Source organism: Colias croceus, chromosome 3, assembly GCF_905220415.1.
Source record: "Colias croceus chromosome 3, ilColCroc2.1".
Taxonomy (NCBI): Eukaryota; Metazoa; Arthropoda; class Insecta; order Lepidoptera; family Pieridae; genus Colias; species Colias croceus.
This window is the reverse complement of record NC_059539.1, coordinates 11678347-11699093: the sequence shown is the minus strand read 5'-3', so window position 1 is coordinate 11699093 and position 20747 is coordinate 11678347. Positions and strand designations below refer to the sequence as shown.

At 32.4% G+C, this 20747-nt stretch overlaps 2 protein-coding genes across 7 annotated transcripts in view; one reads left to right on the top strand and one right to left on the bottom strand.

Moving 5' to 3' along the window:
• The window catches only part of LOC123706345 (long-chain-fatty-acid--CoA ligase 4), a 562712-nt gene that overhangs the window by 381645 nt on the left and 160320 nt on the right, over positions 1 to 20747 (top strand). The gene's annotated exons all lie outside the window — the stretch shown is intronic.
• Positions 1 to 20747, bottom strand: part of LOC123706360 — a 70919-nt gene that overhangs the window by 19487 nt on the left and 30685 nt on the right. The window contains exon 2 of the mRNA XM_045655603.1: positions 11565 to 11707. Within this exon, the coding sequence (XP_045511559.1) occupies positions 11565 to 11699 (135 nt within the window). The 5' untranslated portion in view covers positions 11700 to 11707. The remainder of the gene's footprint in view (positions 1 to 11564; positions 11708 to 20747) is intronic.

The following is a 20747-nucleotide window of genomic DNA, read 5'->3' as shown; positions in this document are numbered from 1 at the left end:
TCTTTTTGATCATCGTGACTTCGTTCGCATAAATGCATTCAATTTGCATTTATACGATAAACATGTACGGTTGTACCTACACGATAAAAATAGTGTGTGCATTCCTTAAAAACACGTTTGGTACTTGAACAAAATCCGTACCTATCCCGTAAGTACAATCACAGTAGTCAGATGGTACAATAAACACAAACATATCAAAAGACTAGTTTTGCGCCCGCGGCTTCGCCCGCGTTTTCAAAGAAAAACCCGCATAGTTCCCGTTCCCGTGGGATTTTCGGGATAAAACCTATGTGTTAATCCAAGTTACACTCTATATGTGTGCTGAATTTCATTGTAATCGGTTCAGTAGTATTTGCATGAAAGAGTAAACACACACATCCTCACAAACTTTCACATTTATATGTAACTAGCGGTCCGCCCCGGCTTCGCCCGTGGTACATATTTCGCAATAAAAGGTAGCCTATGACCTTTCTCGGGTATCAAAATATCTCCATACCAAATTTCATGCAAATTGGTTCAGTAGTTTAGGCGTGATTGAGTAACAGACAGACAGACAGAGTTACTTTCGCATTTATAATATTAGTAGGGATTAGTAGGAAGAATTTATATATTAGTAGGAAGGATAGGATTCTACATTCTTCTAAATGTACAAACTTATGTACAACACATAGGTACCTAACTATTATGTCATATTTGATAAGCTGTCATATCTGTAGAATATCTAAATTGTGTACAAATGTGAGTAAAGTTGATACAATTATTTGTGAACAAACAATGTGCTTCCGGGCTTACTTCCTGTCAGCTCATTGATCTAAATTGACCACGGAATAGGCCCGTGCCCTGGGATAGTGAAGCTGAGTTATCGATAGTTTGATGAATATGTTATCGATAATTTGGAAATGTAACACAGCTCTTAGATTATAAAATAAAAGAACGCAAATATTTTCTCTTCAAGTGTACAAGGGTGTGAATGTATTTTTGGATGTTGGAATAAATAATTTAAACATATTTTAACAGCTAGAAGATTCCTGGTATTTAAAACTAGCCCATTAGAGTGATATAACAATGCAGTACTTATTAATAACTCAGCCCTCGGAATCACAGACACAATAGAAAATGTATTGTGTCTTGGCCCGATCGGGCCGCTCGCGCTCGGGGCTCAATGGGTTAATCCAATCATCAATGCATTCAATCCTGTATTATATAAACATAATATAATAACCTAAACTATATGTAGTCGTTTACTTATAATATTATTGTTACAATAATCCGATGCGTGCTAGTGAAAGTTATGTATTCAGGAAGGAATTAATCAATAAATAATTAGTTAAAATACATGTATCAGGATATGAACAACGGTTACCATTTCTCCAACAAAACAAATGAAGCAGGAAATGATAACTTTTACTTCGAATTATTTAGAGCACAGATTAAACAGCGTTTAGTCTATGGTCGTGAAAGTGGACAGAGACAATGTTTTATTTTGTGTTTATGGACTGTAATGAGAGGAAAGGTATTAGGTTCATTTTTATATTCGTTGTAAATATCTAATATATTTTCACGGAGATTTCGTTATTCATATTATATGTGTTATTGCTAGAATATTTTATTACTATTTCTAGTTCCAGACAAATTTAAATCATATATTTCCAATAAATAGGGCAAAACACCCTTTTTTAAGTGGGGAAATCTTGCATAGATACCCACAGCCTCCGGGGAAAGGGCCGCGGGTTATGTCAGATTCCTACCGACCAAAACCCCACTGTGTTCCGTCAAGCCACATAAAGGGCAAAACACCCTAATCCACGCATGTATCGAGTTGAGGAACTTGTTTTGAATAAATAAATAATTAATTAATTTATAAATTCCAATCGATTATAAAACAAATAGCACTTAGATGCAGGACAATTACGTTCATACACCAAAGTCAAACGAAGCCGCGGGTCGAAGTTTATCAAGCGTATTGTTGCGGCCATGAATGACATGCAATAATTATTGTGCTAATTACGTATGTTATAATAATAGAGTTTACAATTGTGTGTTTATAAAGATATTGTCAATAGAAAATATTTTAAAAACTGTATTCTATATATTATATTCTAATATTCGAAAGATCTGATTCCGTCCTCACTGTGATCGGGAGTTGCCACTTAAGAAAAAGAAGAAGGGTAAGATTTATTTATTAATTAGAAAAAAAAATGTAACAAATATCTGTAAGAACCAGTAAGAACTCTTAATTATGACAGATAACTTAATAAATCCGAATCAGAACCAAAGCCAATTAAATAATAGAGAAATGGAACTTCTTGGAAAAGATAACAGGGAAATCTAATCATACTTAAAACAAAGAACAGATTTTAATTTGTAAAACGACTTGTAATTAAATACGTATTCAAACAAAAACATTATTTAGTCATCAATTGTGTAAGAAGTAAATAAAATAATAAGCAGAGGCTGTAAACCTTTTTTTAGTGAAGGTGCAGGTAAAATAATTATCATATAATTAGAAACATAAGTTATTATACATATTAAGGTATTCATAAAAGAAATAAATTTTAAATACATTACATACACTTTATTTTAGTGTATTTTTAATTACTCGAAAAAATCAGTTGGCAGAACTTGGCAGAACGCTGCTAAACGCTCAATGGTTATTAATTATTATGAAGCAACCGTATGTTACCACGAAAATAAATTAATTATAACGTGAATTTTATTTATTATTGTAATTATATTACTAAACAGTACAACTAATGCAATAAATAAGTCAATCGATATTTTTCTATTAGGTTCGCGACCTCTGCATGCACCGAGCTGCAAGTTCTTAGAAAAACAATACTGATAACGTATCTAAGTTTACGAAATGTTTGTACTAACTGGACCATGCGGACATTAACGTGTCTATTTTATTACTATTTTATCGAAAATTTAATGTTTTTTGATGGTGCAGCTTTAGTGATAAAATTTTGTAGAAACCTTTTGATGTAAACGCGTGAACATACACATTATAAGCCAAATTCAAAATGACGAACAGCATTTTTCGTCATTTCTAACCACTTACCTAAACACAACATAACAGAAAGCTGTGAAATTGGACTCAATAAATATGTTAGTATACAAAAGAATATAGAATATACCAGTATTGATAGGATCATGTATTAGGATACAAGCTTGTCACCAAGCACGCGACCGTCAGGTACTGTTATAATATTTTATAACCCATGTTACATCATGCATGCAATAGCGTAACGGAGTTAATTTTAACACGTGTCATATTGTAGGTTTAAAAGTAACTATAAATGTTATTTTGATTCAATGTAATTAATAAACTGAATGCGTTGAAAATTTGCTGCATTTTTATAAATCCTATTATTTTTTAGCACGTTTACTGTCGTTTCAAATACAATTTATTTACAAACTAGCTTTCCGCCCGCGGCTTCGCCCGCGTTTTCAAAGAAAAACCCGTTCCCGTAGGATTTCCGGGATAAAACCTATCCTATGTCCTTTCTCGGGTACCAAAATATCTCTATAACAAATTTCATGCAAATTGGTTCAGTACCTAGTTAAGGCGTGATTGAGTAACAGACAGACAGACAGACAGAGTTACTTTCGCATTTATAATATTAGTATGATTAGACTTAAACTACATATATTACATTTATTCATTTAAAAGAAAACATTACGTAGTTTTAAACCTATTTACCTAGTAGATAGTTCCTGTAGTACTAATACATATTCCTACAGTTACTGTAGCTATGGGGGAAACAAACGTACATATGTAAAATATGAATTATTATGCACAACACCGTTTGAATGAACCTTCGGATCCGTGACGTGGGTAAATTGGAGTCGCGGATGTGTGGCTGTGACGTAATGGGTATTGAATATTGGTATTGTTATGTATCTATAGAAATAATGAGATTATTTTGATGTGCAAAATTCTACAGGCTGTTGTTTGATAGTATTTTAATAGAATACAAGAAAACCAGTGATGGTAATTCTTGTAATCATCATCATCATCATCAGCCCATATACGTTCCCACTGCTGGGACACGGGCCTCCTATGAGGGTACAGGCCATAATCCACCACGCTGGCCAAGTGCGGGTTGGCGGATGACACATGTCGTCGAACTTTTTAATTCTTCGACATGTCGGTTTCCTCACGATGTTTTCCTTCACCGTTCGAGCAGTGGTGATGTTACAACATGCGCAGATAAATTGAAAAATCAATTTATTTCCTGCGCGCTCGCCTGGTCTCGAACCACGGACTTATCGATTCGAAGTCCGAGGTCTCACCACTGAGCCACCACTGCTTTTCTTTCTTGTAATATTAAATCTTAACCCTTAGCAGGTATCGTGGGTCAAATTTGACCCAGAAGCGAACATTTTCGGTTATAATTCTTTAAATATTTATGCAACGACTGTGCGCTTCTAAGTATTCTCAGTGCGTCGCTAGCTGCAGCGGGGGGTGGATGTGCAGAACTGTAACTATCTTAGGAGCGGAGGTAAGTAGCTTTCTGGGTCACGTTCGACCCACGACACCAAATAAGTAACTTTTTTCACTGAGTGTAATTACTTACTTTTTTGTTTTATTGTTTATTTGTACTACATTGGAGGGCTTTTTGAACGACAGACAAATCGAGGAGTTGATGAACGACTGAAGTGACGATTTGGAATTGAAAAATGAAAGAATACCAAATGTAAACCAACTTTGTGACGACGAAATCATCAGCGATCGAGACTATCCCTAATATGTTAGTTGCTCAGAAGACAGTGTATTTGGAGTAAGTTCTGACGACAGTGAAAACGAAGAGGAGATACGAGAATAATAGAAAATATACGAGAAACGAAAATACGAGAGATGAGAGTGAAGAAGATGAGGATGATAGTTGATGGTAAAAGTCATTTTGGTTTTGGTTGTCATTTTTTTTATTTTATGATGATTTCAGAAGCAATTTATTTTTTTGTTATAATAAAGATATGAGAAGTGCCATAAATATATTGTAGTTACAGTTTTTCTAACATTTATATTTTTTTTTTATGTTTTAAGTTCACACTAACCAAAAAGTGCCAAAAAATAAGGTTATTTACAATTGCGTGTAAAACATGATATTTTTTTATATTCTAAAATTAAATAAAGTTAATTTTGTAAAAAAAATATTTTTTTATTTCTTATCTAACCATATTTTATACAAATAATAAAAAATCTACTATCTACAACAGATTGTTAGGTATGGGTAGAATTTGACCCACGATACCGGTAGTGTTGCCAAAAAAGGCGATACCAGCTAAGGGTTAAATACCAAAGAATGTGTGTATTCAGCGTCTATATGTTTATACTTTATAGCTCAGAAGAAAACATCTGAATTTGAAAAATTCTGACAAAGAGATACATATCATATTTTCTTGATCATTTTTTTATATACAACCATACCATAACCATACAAATGGAAATATGCATAGCTAGGCCAGGCCCAAAAGCTAGTAAATTTGCTACCTATTAACATAAAGTGCAATTAAGAAAACCCACACTACCTATCTCGATCACTTGTTAAGGGAATCGAACCTACGCTCTCTCTGCGCACGTACTCTCATTAGACCATCTCTAGAACAATAACCTCTGCACATTAACTCTCGTGGGAAAATATATGCTTACTATGTGAAGAAATGAACCTTATTACAAGGGAATAGAGGTTATCAATATGTAGATTATTAAATTGATTTATTTGTTTAACACGTGATAAAAATGTTAGGTTTTAATATTCATTCTCGGAGAAATTAATTTGTTTTTAAAACTGTGTTATGGTTGTATTAGAATATTATTAATGTTTTATAATTTAAAACTTTATCATAGTATTATTTAACGTGTTCTGAATTCTGATACTAAAAATTAGATACTAAGTTAGAAACAATAAGAAAATAACTTGCATCATGTATCTACACTAATATTACCTATAAAGTTTTAAACTTTGTTTGTGAATAGGCTCATAAACTACTGGACCGATGTTAAAAATTCTTTCACCATTCGAAATCTACATTATCCACGAGTAATATAGGCTAGGTTTTCTAGGAAATCCCACGGGAACGGGAACTATGCGGGTTTTTCTCTGAAAACGCGGGCGAAGCCGCAGGCGGAAAGCTAGTTTCATATAAATCAAATTCTAACAATCCATCACTTGAACTCGCTACAGACTGTTGACCTTGGGAAAGCATCTCGATTGTTCGACGATGAATGAGAAAGTTCAGTTAAAAAATTCTGCATTCACAGAATGCAGTTCTCGTTAATACGAACATTAATCTAAATCTATATAAATCTCGTGTCACAATGTTTGTCCCCAATGGACTCCTAAACCACTAAACCGATTATAATAAAATTCGCACACCATGTGCAGTTCGATCCAACTTGAGAGATAGGATAGTTTAAATCTCAAATCGTTTTAGAGAAAGCGGGCGAAGCCGCGGGCGGTAAGCTAGTAACTGTTTTATTTATTCTCTAGAGTCTAGATCATGGAATAAAGTATAGCTTTTATTTAAATTTCAATTTTATGTAACTTGAAATATAAAGCTTTATTATCCATACTAATATTATAAATGCGAAAGTAACTCTGTCTGTCTGTCTGTCTGTTACTCAATCACGCCTAAACTACTGAACCAATTTTCATGAAATTTGGTATGGAGATATTTTGATACCCGAGAAAGGACATAGGATAGGTTTTATCCCGGAAATCCCACGGGAACGGGAACTATGCGAGTTTTCTTTGACAGCGCGGGCGATGCCGCGGGTGGAAAGCTAGTATTATAAATGGGAAAGTAACTCTGTCTGTCTGTCTGTCTGTTACTCAATCACGCCTAAACTACTGAACCAATTTTCATGAAATTTGGTATGGAGATATTTTGATACCCGAGAAAGGACATAGGCTACTTTTTATCCCGGGAAAATGACGCAATATCGGAAATCCCACGGGAGCGGGAACTATGCGGGTTTTTCTTTGGATGCGCGGGCGAAGCCGCGGGCGGAAACTAGTTTAAAATAAAGAGATAAAAGCTATACTTTATTATTTAAATTGAAAGTAACAAAGATCTTTGTTAACAAGCTTAGATATTATTTTGTGCTTTCCCGTTTTTATATTAGAAGGATAATATCTGATAATTGATATGCATACGTGAGCTTAAAAGCAGGTGCACTCTCAAAGTTGATGACGGATATTGACACCATAGAGAAGATGGTAAAGAGTCAGCTAAACGTGCTCTTTACTCTTTTCTACATGAAGTAGGTACTTCTTTATACTTATATTACAATTTACAAGCACGACATTCAAACTTAAACTTATTTAAGTTTGAACGTTTCGTTTCCTGCACAATTGGTCAAGAAAAATTATGAAATAACTGTTGGCAATTTGGGACATCCTACTAAGTTTGTGAGGATGTGTATGTGTGTGTTTGTTACTCTTTCACGCAAATACTACTGAACCGATTACACTTATAGAGGATACCTAACTTGGTTTGACACATATTATGATAGGTTTTATCCCGTTAATCCCACGGGAACGAGAACTGTGCGGGTTTTTCTTTGAAAACGCGGGCGAAGCCGCGAGCGGAAAGCTATAGTGATTTTATAATGATCGAAAAGCAAGACTATATTTTTTCCAAAATCTATTATTAGGTACGAAGATAAGCCGAGCCGTAATTCTTATAATTCAAACTTGGTTCATCACTTTTCAACGAGCGCTTTTGGCTATGCTTTATTACCAACACATGTCTCATATGTTGGTTGACCTTATTTGGCGCTACGGCGTGATTTGATTGATAAATATTTTTATAGCTTGAAAAGTATTTTATGTATAGTAGTATCATGAGCTTCCAAAAGTATTGAATTCATAACTGATACGATAAAAAAATCTTAGTTAATTTATTTTAGTAAGTTTTCCATGTACGAAAAATTCCTACAAATATACTTTACTTTACTTTTACCATTTGCAAAACTCATTCTTATCCTTTCGATATTTTATGTATAAACATACAGACAGATTCATATTTCAATGATACAAATAAAGAAACCGAAAGTACCATACTTCTATGAATAAATGCACGTGTGTGAGTATAGTTACCAATCTTTACCAAGCTTAACGATAATCAACTATAACCCAAACATAATGAACAATAATTGACTGATTCCCAAACTCAATGAGAATCTGACAATGAAACTAACATATTAATTAGCGATAACCCAATGAGATAGGGCGATAACAAAGATGGGAACATTACGGGCCTGATGAAAGCGGGGACCGTGGGATGTGACCGAGATTGCTTCCATGCCAAAGATTTTCCATACTACACGGAACATTTCAAACCAAAGTTGTGTGGAAATAGTCCCTTGAAGGTCTGTAAGGTACACAATAGTTTTTTAAATGTAAAAAATAATATTCGGATAACCCTGGGAGCATTACGAGGATACGAGTATGATAAAAGCGGGGACCGTGGGATGTGACCATACCAAAGATTTTCCATATACCATTTGAAACCAGATTCGTATGGAAATGGTCTCTTTAAGGTACGAAGAACTTAAGGGGCTGGTATAAAAGAAAGAAGTATGGTATTGTAAAATTGCAATGACACATTTAGGTTAGAGGTTGACTTTAATTTAATCATCATCATCATCATCATCATCAGCCCATATACGTTCCCACTGCTGGGACACGGGCCTCCTATGAGGGTACAGGCCATAATCCACCACGCTGGCCAAGTGCGGGTTGGCGGATGACACATGTCGTCGAACTTTTTAATTCTTCGACATGTCGGTTTCCTCACGATGTTTTCCTTCACCGTTCGAGCAGTGGTGATGTTACAACATGCGCAGATAAATTGAAAAATCAATTTATTTCCTGCGCGCTCGCCTGGTCTCGAACTACGGACTTATCGATTCGAAGTCCGAGGTCTCACCACTGAGCCACCACTGCTCTTAATTTAATCAGTCAATACCAAATAAACAATCCCACCTGTGTATCTCTACCTATTGATTAAGAACCTCAAAACAAACGAGTACAAATAGACTAAAATACCTATAGAACCTGCAATTTTTTATCAAAACTGTATCCAAAATATAGGTCTGTTAAAGCGCTAATATAATTTCAAAATTGCAAAAGGACGTGGGAAGTATTTTATAGCATAAAAGCCCCCGCAAATCCATGTTTGGATAATTGCCAAACGGTTAGTGAGATAAGAGGAGTAAATATTAGTTATTGATGAAATATCATTGAGTACACATTGGGCTTCCTGTACGGGAGTTTGGGGAAGATATTGTATTGGACAGTTATAAGTTAGCTAGTTGATGTAATGTTATACTCAGTGGATATAAAGCTATATCCGCTATACAAATTGTCTTTTAACGTTTCTACATGTTCTACATTAATATTGAGATCAGATCACGAAGAAGTTAGGATAGCCGGCTGCCGAACGACACAATACTATATGGTCGTAACCCAAAAGTTGTTAATTTTTCTACCTTGAAATAATAAATATCTGATAAAATAAAGTAGTATAATCATAAAACCGTATAGTAATCAATAAAAGATGCAAAGACATTTCAAAGACAAAGATTATTCAGGAGTCGACATTTGAAACAAAATTTATTCTCTCTGTATTTCAAAATGTTAGAGCCTAAGGTTAGAGCCTATTCACAGATCGGTGATTAATACACACAAATTATTTCTAATATTTCCCAGACATTAAGCTTATTATATTCGAGTTTCCGTCATTACTGTGAAAGTAAAACAGAGAAAGGCAATTAAAATGGTTCACAAGGTTAATGTTGCGATTGTGATTAGAGAACAATATTGTTTCAAGATTTCATTCACTTTCAGCTAAATTAAGAGATAATATTTAATTATTTTAAAAACATAGAAATACAAATTGATGCTCGCTACGAATTCAAAAAATGTTTCGGTGGTAAATATTACTATAGACAATATAAAAATAAAATTACAGAATACAATTAATATCGTCCGCAAGAACAGGATTAGAATTTACTTGACACTGGGAAATGGTTATCTTCTTGCAATCACAAAAAAATAAAAACAACAAGGCTAGAACAGATACGACAAAATATGTAGAATATAAATAAACTACGAGATTTTGAGAACATAAACAATTGAATCCTATTTACTATTTAGCCACTTTATTGATTTAATTAAACGAGATTTTTTTGGAATTATTTTTTGATACTTCTTTATCGGGGTTGGAAAAAAATTTATGTAACATTTTTTCGTTACGCGTGAAATTTTTCCGTTACGCACCATCTTTTTCTTATCCCTACCACGCGTGATTTGACGTATTTCTGTAAAGTTGCATATAGTAAATTATTTTTTGAAAAATAAGGTCATAAAGAAATTTCACTTCTTACGTGTGTACACTAACTACACGCTAGTGTAAGCTAGTGTACACTAAACGCACACTTTTTTGTTTAAGTTCCTCTGTCAGAATAAACTGTTTATTTCATTCTTTATGAACACTTAGTTCTATGGTTGAAACGGATAAAGGTCCCTAGTCGAGTATTAAATAAACATTAGTAAGAGGAAAGCCATAATAACAAAATAAACAATGTTAGCAAGTTAAATTATTGCTTTACCGCACACGAAGAGAAACTGTGGGGATAGAACTTAGAAATTATTATAAGAGTTTGTATTTTCAAACTTTAAAAGATTCTAGAAAAATATTATAAAAAAATCAAACTGTGATCAAATATTGAAGTAAAATTATAATACAATTGAGAATTCAACCTCCTCCTTTTTTTTAAGTCGGTAAAAAAACATATTCAATACGATTCCTTGTAATAATTTTCCGCAGAATTATTTGAGGCACAGTTTAAATTGAAACAACAACAAAATGATACACTTTTGAGCATTTCCCAACACCGTGGGTGTTTCCTTAGCTATTAGACGTTCAGCCAAATTTCACAAAGCTCGTTAAATCAACGCATTGACCAACCTATTGTACACATTTATAGTCTATTATTAGCATTGCAATATTGCCATTAATTCGGCCGATTCACAACTAACTGCTGGTTATTATTTATCGGTTGAGTGCATTATGATGCAATGCATGTGGTTTAATTGTGGCATTGTGGCTTGAAACATAGATGCACTGAGAGGTATGAGTAAATACATAGATACGGTTGTGAGGATGTATCGTAACTCGTACAACGCTTTTGTTGTAGATAATGCATCTGGCAATAAATGAAAAAGAAACTAAGCATCACCTCGGACCTCTCTTAAGCTCACAAAAATTTAAAGCTAATCCCATAAGTACTTCGATATTGCCAAAATCGGAAACCAGAAAATAAATTCTGAATACCGAAACAGACAACAAAACAAATTGTAGACAGCTTAGCATGTTGCATGTTATGTACTAACTTAAGAGCTATCCAGAGAGAACAGACTATGTACAAAATTAAAATTTTGCTTGATAAAAATCTATAATGTCAGTTTTATTCAAGGCAAGCTGTTACAACTAAATCTACATTCATTACTAAGCCAAATGTATGTAAAACGTGTATTTTTGTAACATACCGTTCTATTAGACAGGTCACCAACAGAATCGTGTCTGTGCTCCAGGCTGCCAAGGCTGCAGCAGGACGCGGAGGACGACAGGCTGACGGAGTCGGCGCGGGCGCGGTGCGGGGACACCGCTACGTGTTTCAACATGCCTTTACCTGGGCGAGAGGGGGATTGGTTAAAAATCATTTTGACTTCTTCTAGAAGCAATTTTGTACATAACATTGGATTATACTCCGGCTTGAAGCACTTTTAAATCGTCATAACATAGTTAGAAACAAGTTGTATGAATTTTTGTCTGGTTAGAAGCCTCCAAGGCTTGTGTGGTGAATATTTTGTCTGGCATTGTCTGGTATTAAGAACTAATGCTCAGTAGTCCTCGCGATTACATCACTCGTTTCTTTTTAAGATTTAGGTAAATTTAATCATACAGAATTATTGAAGGTAGACATAGTATTATTCGTAGAAACAAAAAATTATAATTATTATAAATTAAAATTATAAAAATAATGTATTAAATTAATTAGTGTGTAATTAATTTTTAAATTATATTGTAATTATTTCGAGTGAAACAACAAAAAATTTACTAATAGCGCATTTTATGCACAGAAACACAGAAATACTAAATCAAAAACATTGGAAAATCACCGAATAGTGTTAATTTGCATTACAGATGCAATGGTATAAAAAGCATACCAAGTAATTTTTACTTCAATGCCAAATTAGTTAATATTCCTTTTCAATATTTATTTAGCATATGCCTGATGTTTTCAATTACTTTGGAACAAACTTTTAAGCCAATATTAGCGCACGTGCTTCCATTTTGTTTGGTTAGGTCTGGCCGGTTCTGAGAACAGACTACCTGATTGTGGTCTGGTCTAAGGGTTGCTTGTTAAGTGTGAAATATCTTATAAAGTTTGTCATGGTAATTGTTTTTGTCGTGGTGTTTAAAGTAACTAAAATATGTAGATGGATAATGGATACGGTTTAAAAATATAGTGCTCAATTTTGAGATTTATTCGGCTTCATCCAGATTTATAAATTATACCTACATATTGTGCTACTGTTTGAAAACATTTACATTTTTTGGTTATGCCTGATTATATTATTATGTCTCATCATCTTATAACGATCAAGTAATTATTATTTATTAGCGTAAATGAAATCGATCCAATAAGATAAACCCATAACTGATTTAATGGATGTGAAAGTAACTTTTGGTTTATGTTTTTATGACTGCATAAATGCAGAGGTGGAGAATGCATAATATATTTAACTATAGTTATTATATTATCTGTGACTTGAACGTAATACAATAAGGGCCTGAATAAAGGATGGAAATTCAGTTGAATTTTTTTTTTTTGAGTGATGCTGTAAAATTATCGAAAAGCTATTAATTAATAATCCTAATAGCATACACGTCTTTGGTATAGATTCTAAGGCTACTGCATAATTTATTGAAAACGGGTTACATAGCATAGTAATTTTACCATTCGATTCACAAAAGTGGTAATTACGAAAGGTCGTCAGTGGGCGGCATCCGGACGCATCTGCTGAACAATTGTGACCTACGTCATCTGTATGCTGCAATGTGTTAACTTGGCCACAGATAATCTATACTATTATTATAAAACTGAAGAGTTTATTTCTTGAACGCGCGAATCAAGTAAAAGGGTTACAATTGTGGACTATGTCATGTCTGTATGCAATGTGATGGTTCATGCCTCATGGTATGGATTTGTAAAGGAAACTGTGAATATTGCGCGATTTAAAAGTTTAAAACTAAAATTAAACGTCTAAAAATTGTAATGTATGTAATTTTAAACGGGAATTTTAAGCCATTATTGTTGATAAAGCTTATTTATATCACAGGAGAATTTATTTCAATAAATTAATTCTCGATGAGTTTCTGTAATTACTTCTTATATTGCAGAATCGATCTGAAATACAAATAACTCATGAAGTAGGTATATAAAAGTATGTTCAATTGGCAATACAATTTCTAATAAAAGATCAAACAGGAACCGGTACAGATATTCGATATCATTGAATCAACGGACATACCGATTTCCGAACGAGAGATGTAGCACGTAGAGAATATAACATATTGATTTATATTTTATACATTTAATATCAATCAGAAAGTTTTTGGGAGTGTGTAAATGCATAACTGCAGTTGTCTTACAAAAAAGTGCGTGTGCGCCGAGCATACGTATCAGAAGTGAAACCTCTTTGGAAAGATTGAAAGATACCAAAATCGTCGCCATGACGTGATGGTATTGCCATGACGCGACCTTGAAATTTTACTCTCAACGCGCCTAAAAAAGTTTCACTTCAATAAAAAATTAAAAAATTTTATATGTATTTTCAAATTTATTGAACTACTATAATTGGTGTAAACTTCGTAGGCGTTTCTTTAATATTGATTTAACCAATAATTTATCTAAATGAAAACATAGGTCAATAAAATAAATACGAATCAAATAAATCACGAACAACAATAGAAATTAATTCCAAAAAATTAAAAATCCTTGTTTATCCTTGTTTCGTACATGGGAAAAAATAAAATTCAAGTAACCATTCTTCCTAAACCGTATAGTTTAGCCCACGTGTGAACGTATGTCGTAATATACTTATACAACCATGAGTTTATTTGCATGACCCAATTTGGCAGAGCTTCAGATGTTAATCATATGTTTCGATAACCGTGTCAATAATGTATGATAGATATCCCGTTTTTATATAAATGCCATGTGTAGGTTTTGGAATAATTTCCGCATGGAATTATCTTATTATTATTTCATCAATATTCAATTATTATGTGCGCATTTAATAATGTAAGTATTTTTGTCTTAAAATTATTATTAAGAATTTTCAATATTGTAGGTCCAACACTTAATATTTTTATAGTTGGTACCTACTACCTAGTAAAAGCACTTTTTATTCATAGAATCAACCGAAATAAATTTTTAAAATATGTACAATAAAAAATACGTAGTAAGTAGAGCTATCCGTCCATCTCAGCGTTTTATGAACAACGAAATACAATTCTAAGATTGTTGCAGAAATTAAACCTAGCAATTCTGTCTTTTCCATTAGCCAAAATCGACCATCAATTTTTTTGATTACATCTTTAAAAATCAGTTTTTTTTTACTGTAGATAGGGAAGCGCTTGACCACAATCTCGCCTGATGGAAAGCTAAGATGAGTCTAAGATGGTACGCGCTTCCCTAGTAGGTACTCGTTCACTCTACACTCGAAGACCCCCATACATAATCGAAACAATACTACGTACATACTGACATATATAATCATAACTACAGAGATCAAAGATTACAGGAACTATTGTATATCAAACTGTTAAGATTAATTAACAGTTAGTTTGTGAGACATCGTTATTGTTTTCTAATCGATCATCTAAACGCATACAATAAAAGAATTGCGTAATTATATTTCTCAATATAATTAATGCGTTATTTTTAATTGAACAGTAATGTTAATCATGTGCAACGATTGACCGCTATTGAAACACAGTTGTTGTAATTCAAATGTTAATGTTTTGATGAAGAAATATGCACAATATGCGAATGTTGGTTCAGAAGTAATGTATTGAAATAGCACTTAATTTGATATGATTTATTATATACCTACTTCAGCTGTAAGCACAGGCTGTAAGGCATAACTTTAAAAAGGTGAACATAATGATACCGCCTTCAAATTATCAGAACTTACCAAAATTAAACCAAAGAATGGCAAGGCAGACCACCAGCTTTTAATTTAGAGACGAGAAGCTCTTCCGTTCTTTTATGTTGGTTGAAAAATAAACGATACAACTTATTTTTAAATAATATAATAACCCTAATCAATAATGTACAGGTTGAGTTAGTATCTAAAATTCGTACCTTTAACTTAAAACGTCTGTAAACGTAAAGTAAATCTGAACTATTTATTCTTCGAACAGCAGTCAAAACATGCCAAACAAATCCCACTTTTCAAACACGATCGGAATGTTGGAATTGAAAATTGATTGGGTATACACAAGAAGCTTATATCTACACTGGAGATTTCGGTATGAACATTGACGTGTAACAAGAAAATATTGCCCAGTTCATGTTTTTTATCACTTTCACACCTAACTTGGTATTGCCACTGTTAATACGAAGTTTTCCCAAGGCTACTATGTATGCTGTAATATTCTGTGCAAAAGGTTAGTTTTTGTACATGAGTTTGTTGATAAATTGCCAAAAACGTCATTCAGAAGCATTGTTGGATGAGACAATTATTATTTATGCTAAATAAAATAAGTATCTGAACCAATTATTAAAAAGCGATACTCCCTGCTTATGGGTAGTCACCATAATAAAATTGTAGCAACTCTCACTTTGTCAATATGGCATGTGTGTCAAAAAAATTGCGTCGATTCGAATATTTAAGTTAATATTGTTGCTTATTTAATGAATATTTTCCGAATATAAAGAATGCATTGTATTGTGCAAAATTGCAGAAGTGTTTGGACACCAAATTCTGGCATAGAATTTCACAGGCAAGTGTATATTTACGTTATTTACAATATTCCTCAATACTCCAGCATTGACCTGTTTAGAATCATTTCAATGGCAAAAATTGTCTAATTAAGCATCATTTTAGTAAGCAGTCATGTTAAATTTGTTATTTCCCCAATACTTTATCATTTTTCAACAAGTTTTCAATAAACAAATTTAACAAGTAAGGTAACCATGATGACGAGTTTTTATGGATAGCGAGGAGAATATATTGTAATAACAATATTATGATGAAAATTTAGAACACCATTTTAAAGATTGTTACTAGTAATGAAACAACACACGACATCGGTATTGCACTCACATGTAGTTATAAGATTGTTCGTTTTTACATTGAAATTTATACTTTTTTAACTTACCTTATATTTTTTGTTTTACGTATTTCAGCTTTCCAAAAAGTAAAATAAAAAGAAATATATTTGCCCATCAAGATTACTGAGGATTACGACCCAGAAAAAAATACCTTTTGAAAAATAAACTTTGTAAAGTTAGCTGAAATTTGTGCAAGGCCGCTATAAACAGTTTTTCTTTGATGATTTTGGCTTTAAATTGACCCGTCGAAGCAACGCGTTTAAAAAGAAGATCTGAGTAGCTTACAATTTGGTAAACAGTATCTGATGCAAAACACAACTTTCCTCTATTTACAAAGGATGTTAATGCTATATATCGGTTCATATCCAAGCTTTGTAGCCAAAAGTTATTTAAAACTATCATTCTATACCAATTAAAATTGTATGTACCTATAAAGTATGACCATAATATTATAATATAAATACTGTTAAAAATATACCTATGTCGTTATTATTTATAGACCATGATTTTTAGTTTTTTCTATTTTGAAAAATCCTGAATTTACAAACCAACGTGGTCACTCAACAGAAAGAGACAAAAAACATGACTGACGTCATTCTAGGTCATATTTTCTTGTTACAAGTTAATGGTCATAGTGCAATCTCCAGTGTATTAGATATAAGCTTCTTGGGTATACATCGTAAACTTCGAAATGGCGTTGCAATCAATGTCAATGCTGTTTGCATTGCATATTTGTTTAGTTTGGCTTTGAAAGCAACTGTTCACAGAATGAAATGAGTAAAGATTTTTATACGCGGTCGAATGAAATATTTTATGATCTGTGATCCTTCGTGGGTTGAAGTCTGTTGTCTATGGTGATATAGATTCTGTGGTTTTTTTTATCTGTTGTTTTTGTTGATTATTTCATTTCTATAGATTTATGGTGAATGTATAATGTATTTTTTATTTGTTGTTTTTGTTGATTATTTAATTTTATTATTAGATTCGTATTTGTGTCAAAATATTAATGATCTAAGCAAAATATGCATCTAACACTGTTTTGGTTATCTGCGGAGCTTTTACAAATTTTTTACTAAAGCTCATAATATGCGTTACACTTACACTTTAGTTGAAGCAGAGAATAAATAGCTTTTCATCAAAATTTGTAAACAAATGTATACAAATATTATAATCCAAGACACGATGTTAAATTTTACGATCATCTATTTATAAGTCGGGTTAATTAATTCGAGAATTTGTGGAGGAAATCGTAAATGGTCGTACGGGACATGTTTACGAAACAGTTGATATTTAGCCCGTTAAAGTATGAAATTTATTTTTATTTCATAATAAACTTTAAAGGCAAACACCGTCGCGTTAAAAGTTCTTGGATATAGAAGTTCCTATTTCGAAAAGTTTAGAAACAAATTCTTACTTATAAATTTTATGACCTCATAAACATTTTAAAAACATTTGCAGCATGGAAATTCCAATTTCAAAGTGTGTCACGCGTGTCCTTAAATTATTCTAAGATATTTTTGGCCAATACTTTCATTAAAAAAAATCGAATAAATCTCATTAGATAGATAAAACATAGATAATATAAACATTAGTCCAATTAATAACACAATTAGCGCTTTAAGAATGACCGGATTTTTATGATATTTAAATTAATTGACTTGTTTGTAACCCGGAAATAAAATAACTATAAAAAACACAATATAAAGAAATTTCATTAATCACTAACATAGCTATGCTTGTCCAAATCCATTTTCCAATTGAGTATTTGAATAAAAAAATTTTTTGTGCTAAATGGAAAGATTATATATTAGTTTTATAACAAAACTATTTTTTTTTAATTTTTTTTTGCAATAATTCAAAAGTTATTTCAAAATAAAAATTAGTCTTTGAATCCAGTACCGAAAACACACCGAATACTCCCGAAGCGTCACCCGGACGCGTGTGACGTCATAATGTTAGTTTTCACACATTGCAGTTGATACAAAAACGTATACAACTATAACATTTTGACGTCACATCTATGGTGACCAGTCATGGCGCGTTTATAGTCACGTGATTTTAATTTAAATTTCATCAATTTTTAATTGCTTATAATTAATTGAAAAACATTTTTTTTGAGTTTTTTTGCATTAAATATCAATATTATTAATAATAAGGTTTTAAAATACATGAAAAAAATCAATCATTTTTTTTTATTCAAATACTCAATTGTATTGTGTATTTATCTTTAATCTCCAAAGTTCATGCATACATCTGCATGCAAGAAGTTGTATAGTTCCCAACCTGGGGTCCAACAAAAACACTGCATTTTTTCAATAAAATTTTAAAATAATATAGATTGACCTATGCGTGTACCGAGTTTTTGAATAAGTTCTTTATCGGTCCGCGGATCATGGTAAGGTGGCGCTAGAGATCCGTTTTTAGAAAAGGTTGGGAAAGACTGGTCTAGACACACTTCTATTCGGTTCGCACGACGCAAGGCCACAGGCTTCACATATTTCTGCAAAAGTTCTGTATCCGCTATTTATATATTTATGCTATTTATTTGCTATGGAATGTTTAAATAGTTCAAGGAATGTTGAATATACATCGGATGTTAAGTAACTCAGGATGTGACACCGTTATGAGGAATCTAGACGCTCAATAATTGACCCTTAACTTTATGTTGGATATTTACCGACCATTAATCTGATGAATAGATAATGATTAGTATTACCAGATATAAATAAAAATTAAATATCTTCGAACCTAAATAATTATTTCCTGTATGTGTATAATCTGTCCAATTTAATCCTTCATTTTATAGACTAGTTTTTATGACAGCTTTTTTAATTAATGGTAAGTAATGAAATATTAGTGATGAAATGAAATAACAAAAAATGTTTGTATTTATTCTTATTCTTAATAACTCAGGCCCGGAATCACAGCCACAATAGAAAATCTATTGTGTCGTGGACCGATCGGGCCGCTTGGGGCTTGGGTCAATGGGTTAAAAATGTTACTATCGAAAGATATATGTAATATTCCCTACAAAAGGTGATGCCTGTTAGGCTGTTAAAAGCTACGTACCTATAACCATGATTCAGCAGGAAGGTACTAGGGCTAAAATAGCAATTTTGAAGCTATGCAGCCGATTAAACAATTTGGGTCGCAGAGCATCCTCACAATTGATTAATGTCTGCAATTGAACATAGCACACATGAATCATTCTTAAGATATTGACCAAGATGCAATTATTATCTCTATTTCCTTAGCTTTTTAAAATATGTGTACCAATTCATTTAGCTAAATAAAATGTGTAGCTAATTTTTGGCGCAATGACTCGTCAATGGAATGTATGCAGATTATCGGACATCCTGTACAAAAAAGTTCATTATAATAGTCTATAATTTTAGTATTAAAAATATACAAACTGAATTGGCTGTATATAAAAAAACTTAATTTAAGTAATACTTTTTTCATATGATATAGAAAATATTTTAAAAGTTTAATATAACAGCCAGAACAACAATAACAATAAGGTGTTATTTAATTTTTCATTAGTTTCATATTTACCAATTTTGAATTTGAAATGTTCAAATTAATTAATCCAAAATCAATCCAATCTTCAACATTTATATTTTTATGCGTAATAAAATGGTAATAAATATTACAATTAAATGCCAGCATTAAATAAAAAGTAAAGAACGAAAATAATTTCCCGCCTAAAAATCGAACTCTTTCGAATTGTTTAAAATTATATTACCAATGCGAGGTCATTGTACTTGATATAAAGCTGTGTACACACTCGCGTGCGAGGCATATTGAGTTACCGCAAGCTTGTATGTTGCAAATAAAGCACGATTATATGAGATGTTATTTAAACATTAATCCGATACCGATTGCCGATACGTGTATGAAATTACGGAAGTGCGTATGCCCTTTTGTGCAATTATTTTTAATCTAAATATTATAGATTTGTACACAATAATTTAGAATTATATCAAAATGTTAGTAAAAAAAAAAACACATAGATTTGGATCTTGTTGCATATCATATTATGTAGATAATAAAAGAATAGTATTTCTCTTAAGCTAAAGCATTTTAATGAGCGAGTTTATCCAAATTATAGGCATGCAAATCAGGTTTACAAATGATAATTCAAACGACGGAAGTCTGTCTGTACGTATGTTAGCAAAAACAAACGGGTGTCTTACAAATACGTAAACGGGATCTGAATATTAATATAATTTTGGTTACCAAATGTATTAGTCACGGAAGGAAACGTTTGATGACACCATAAATGTGTATAAATTCGTGTAACTAATGCATATTTATTATTTAA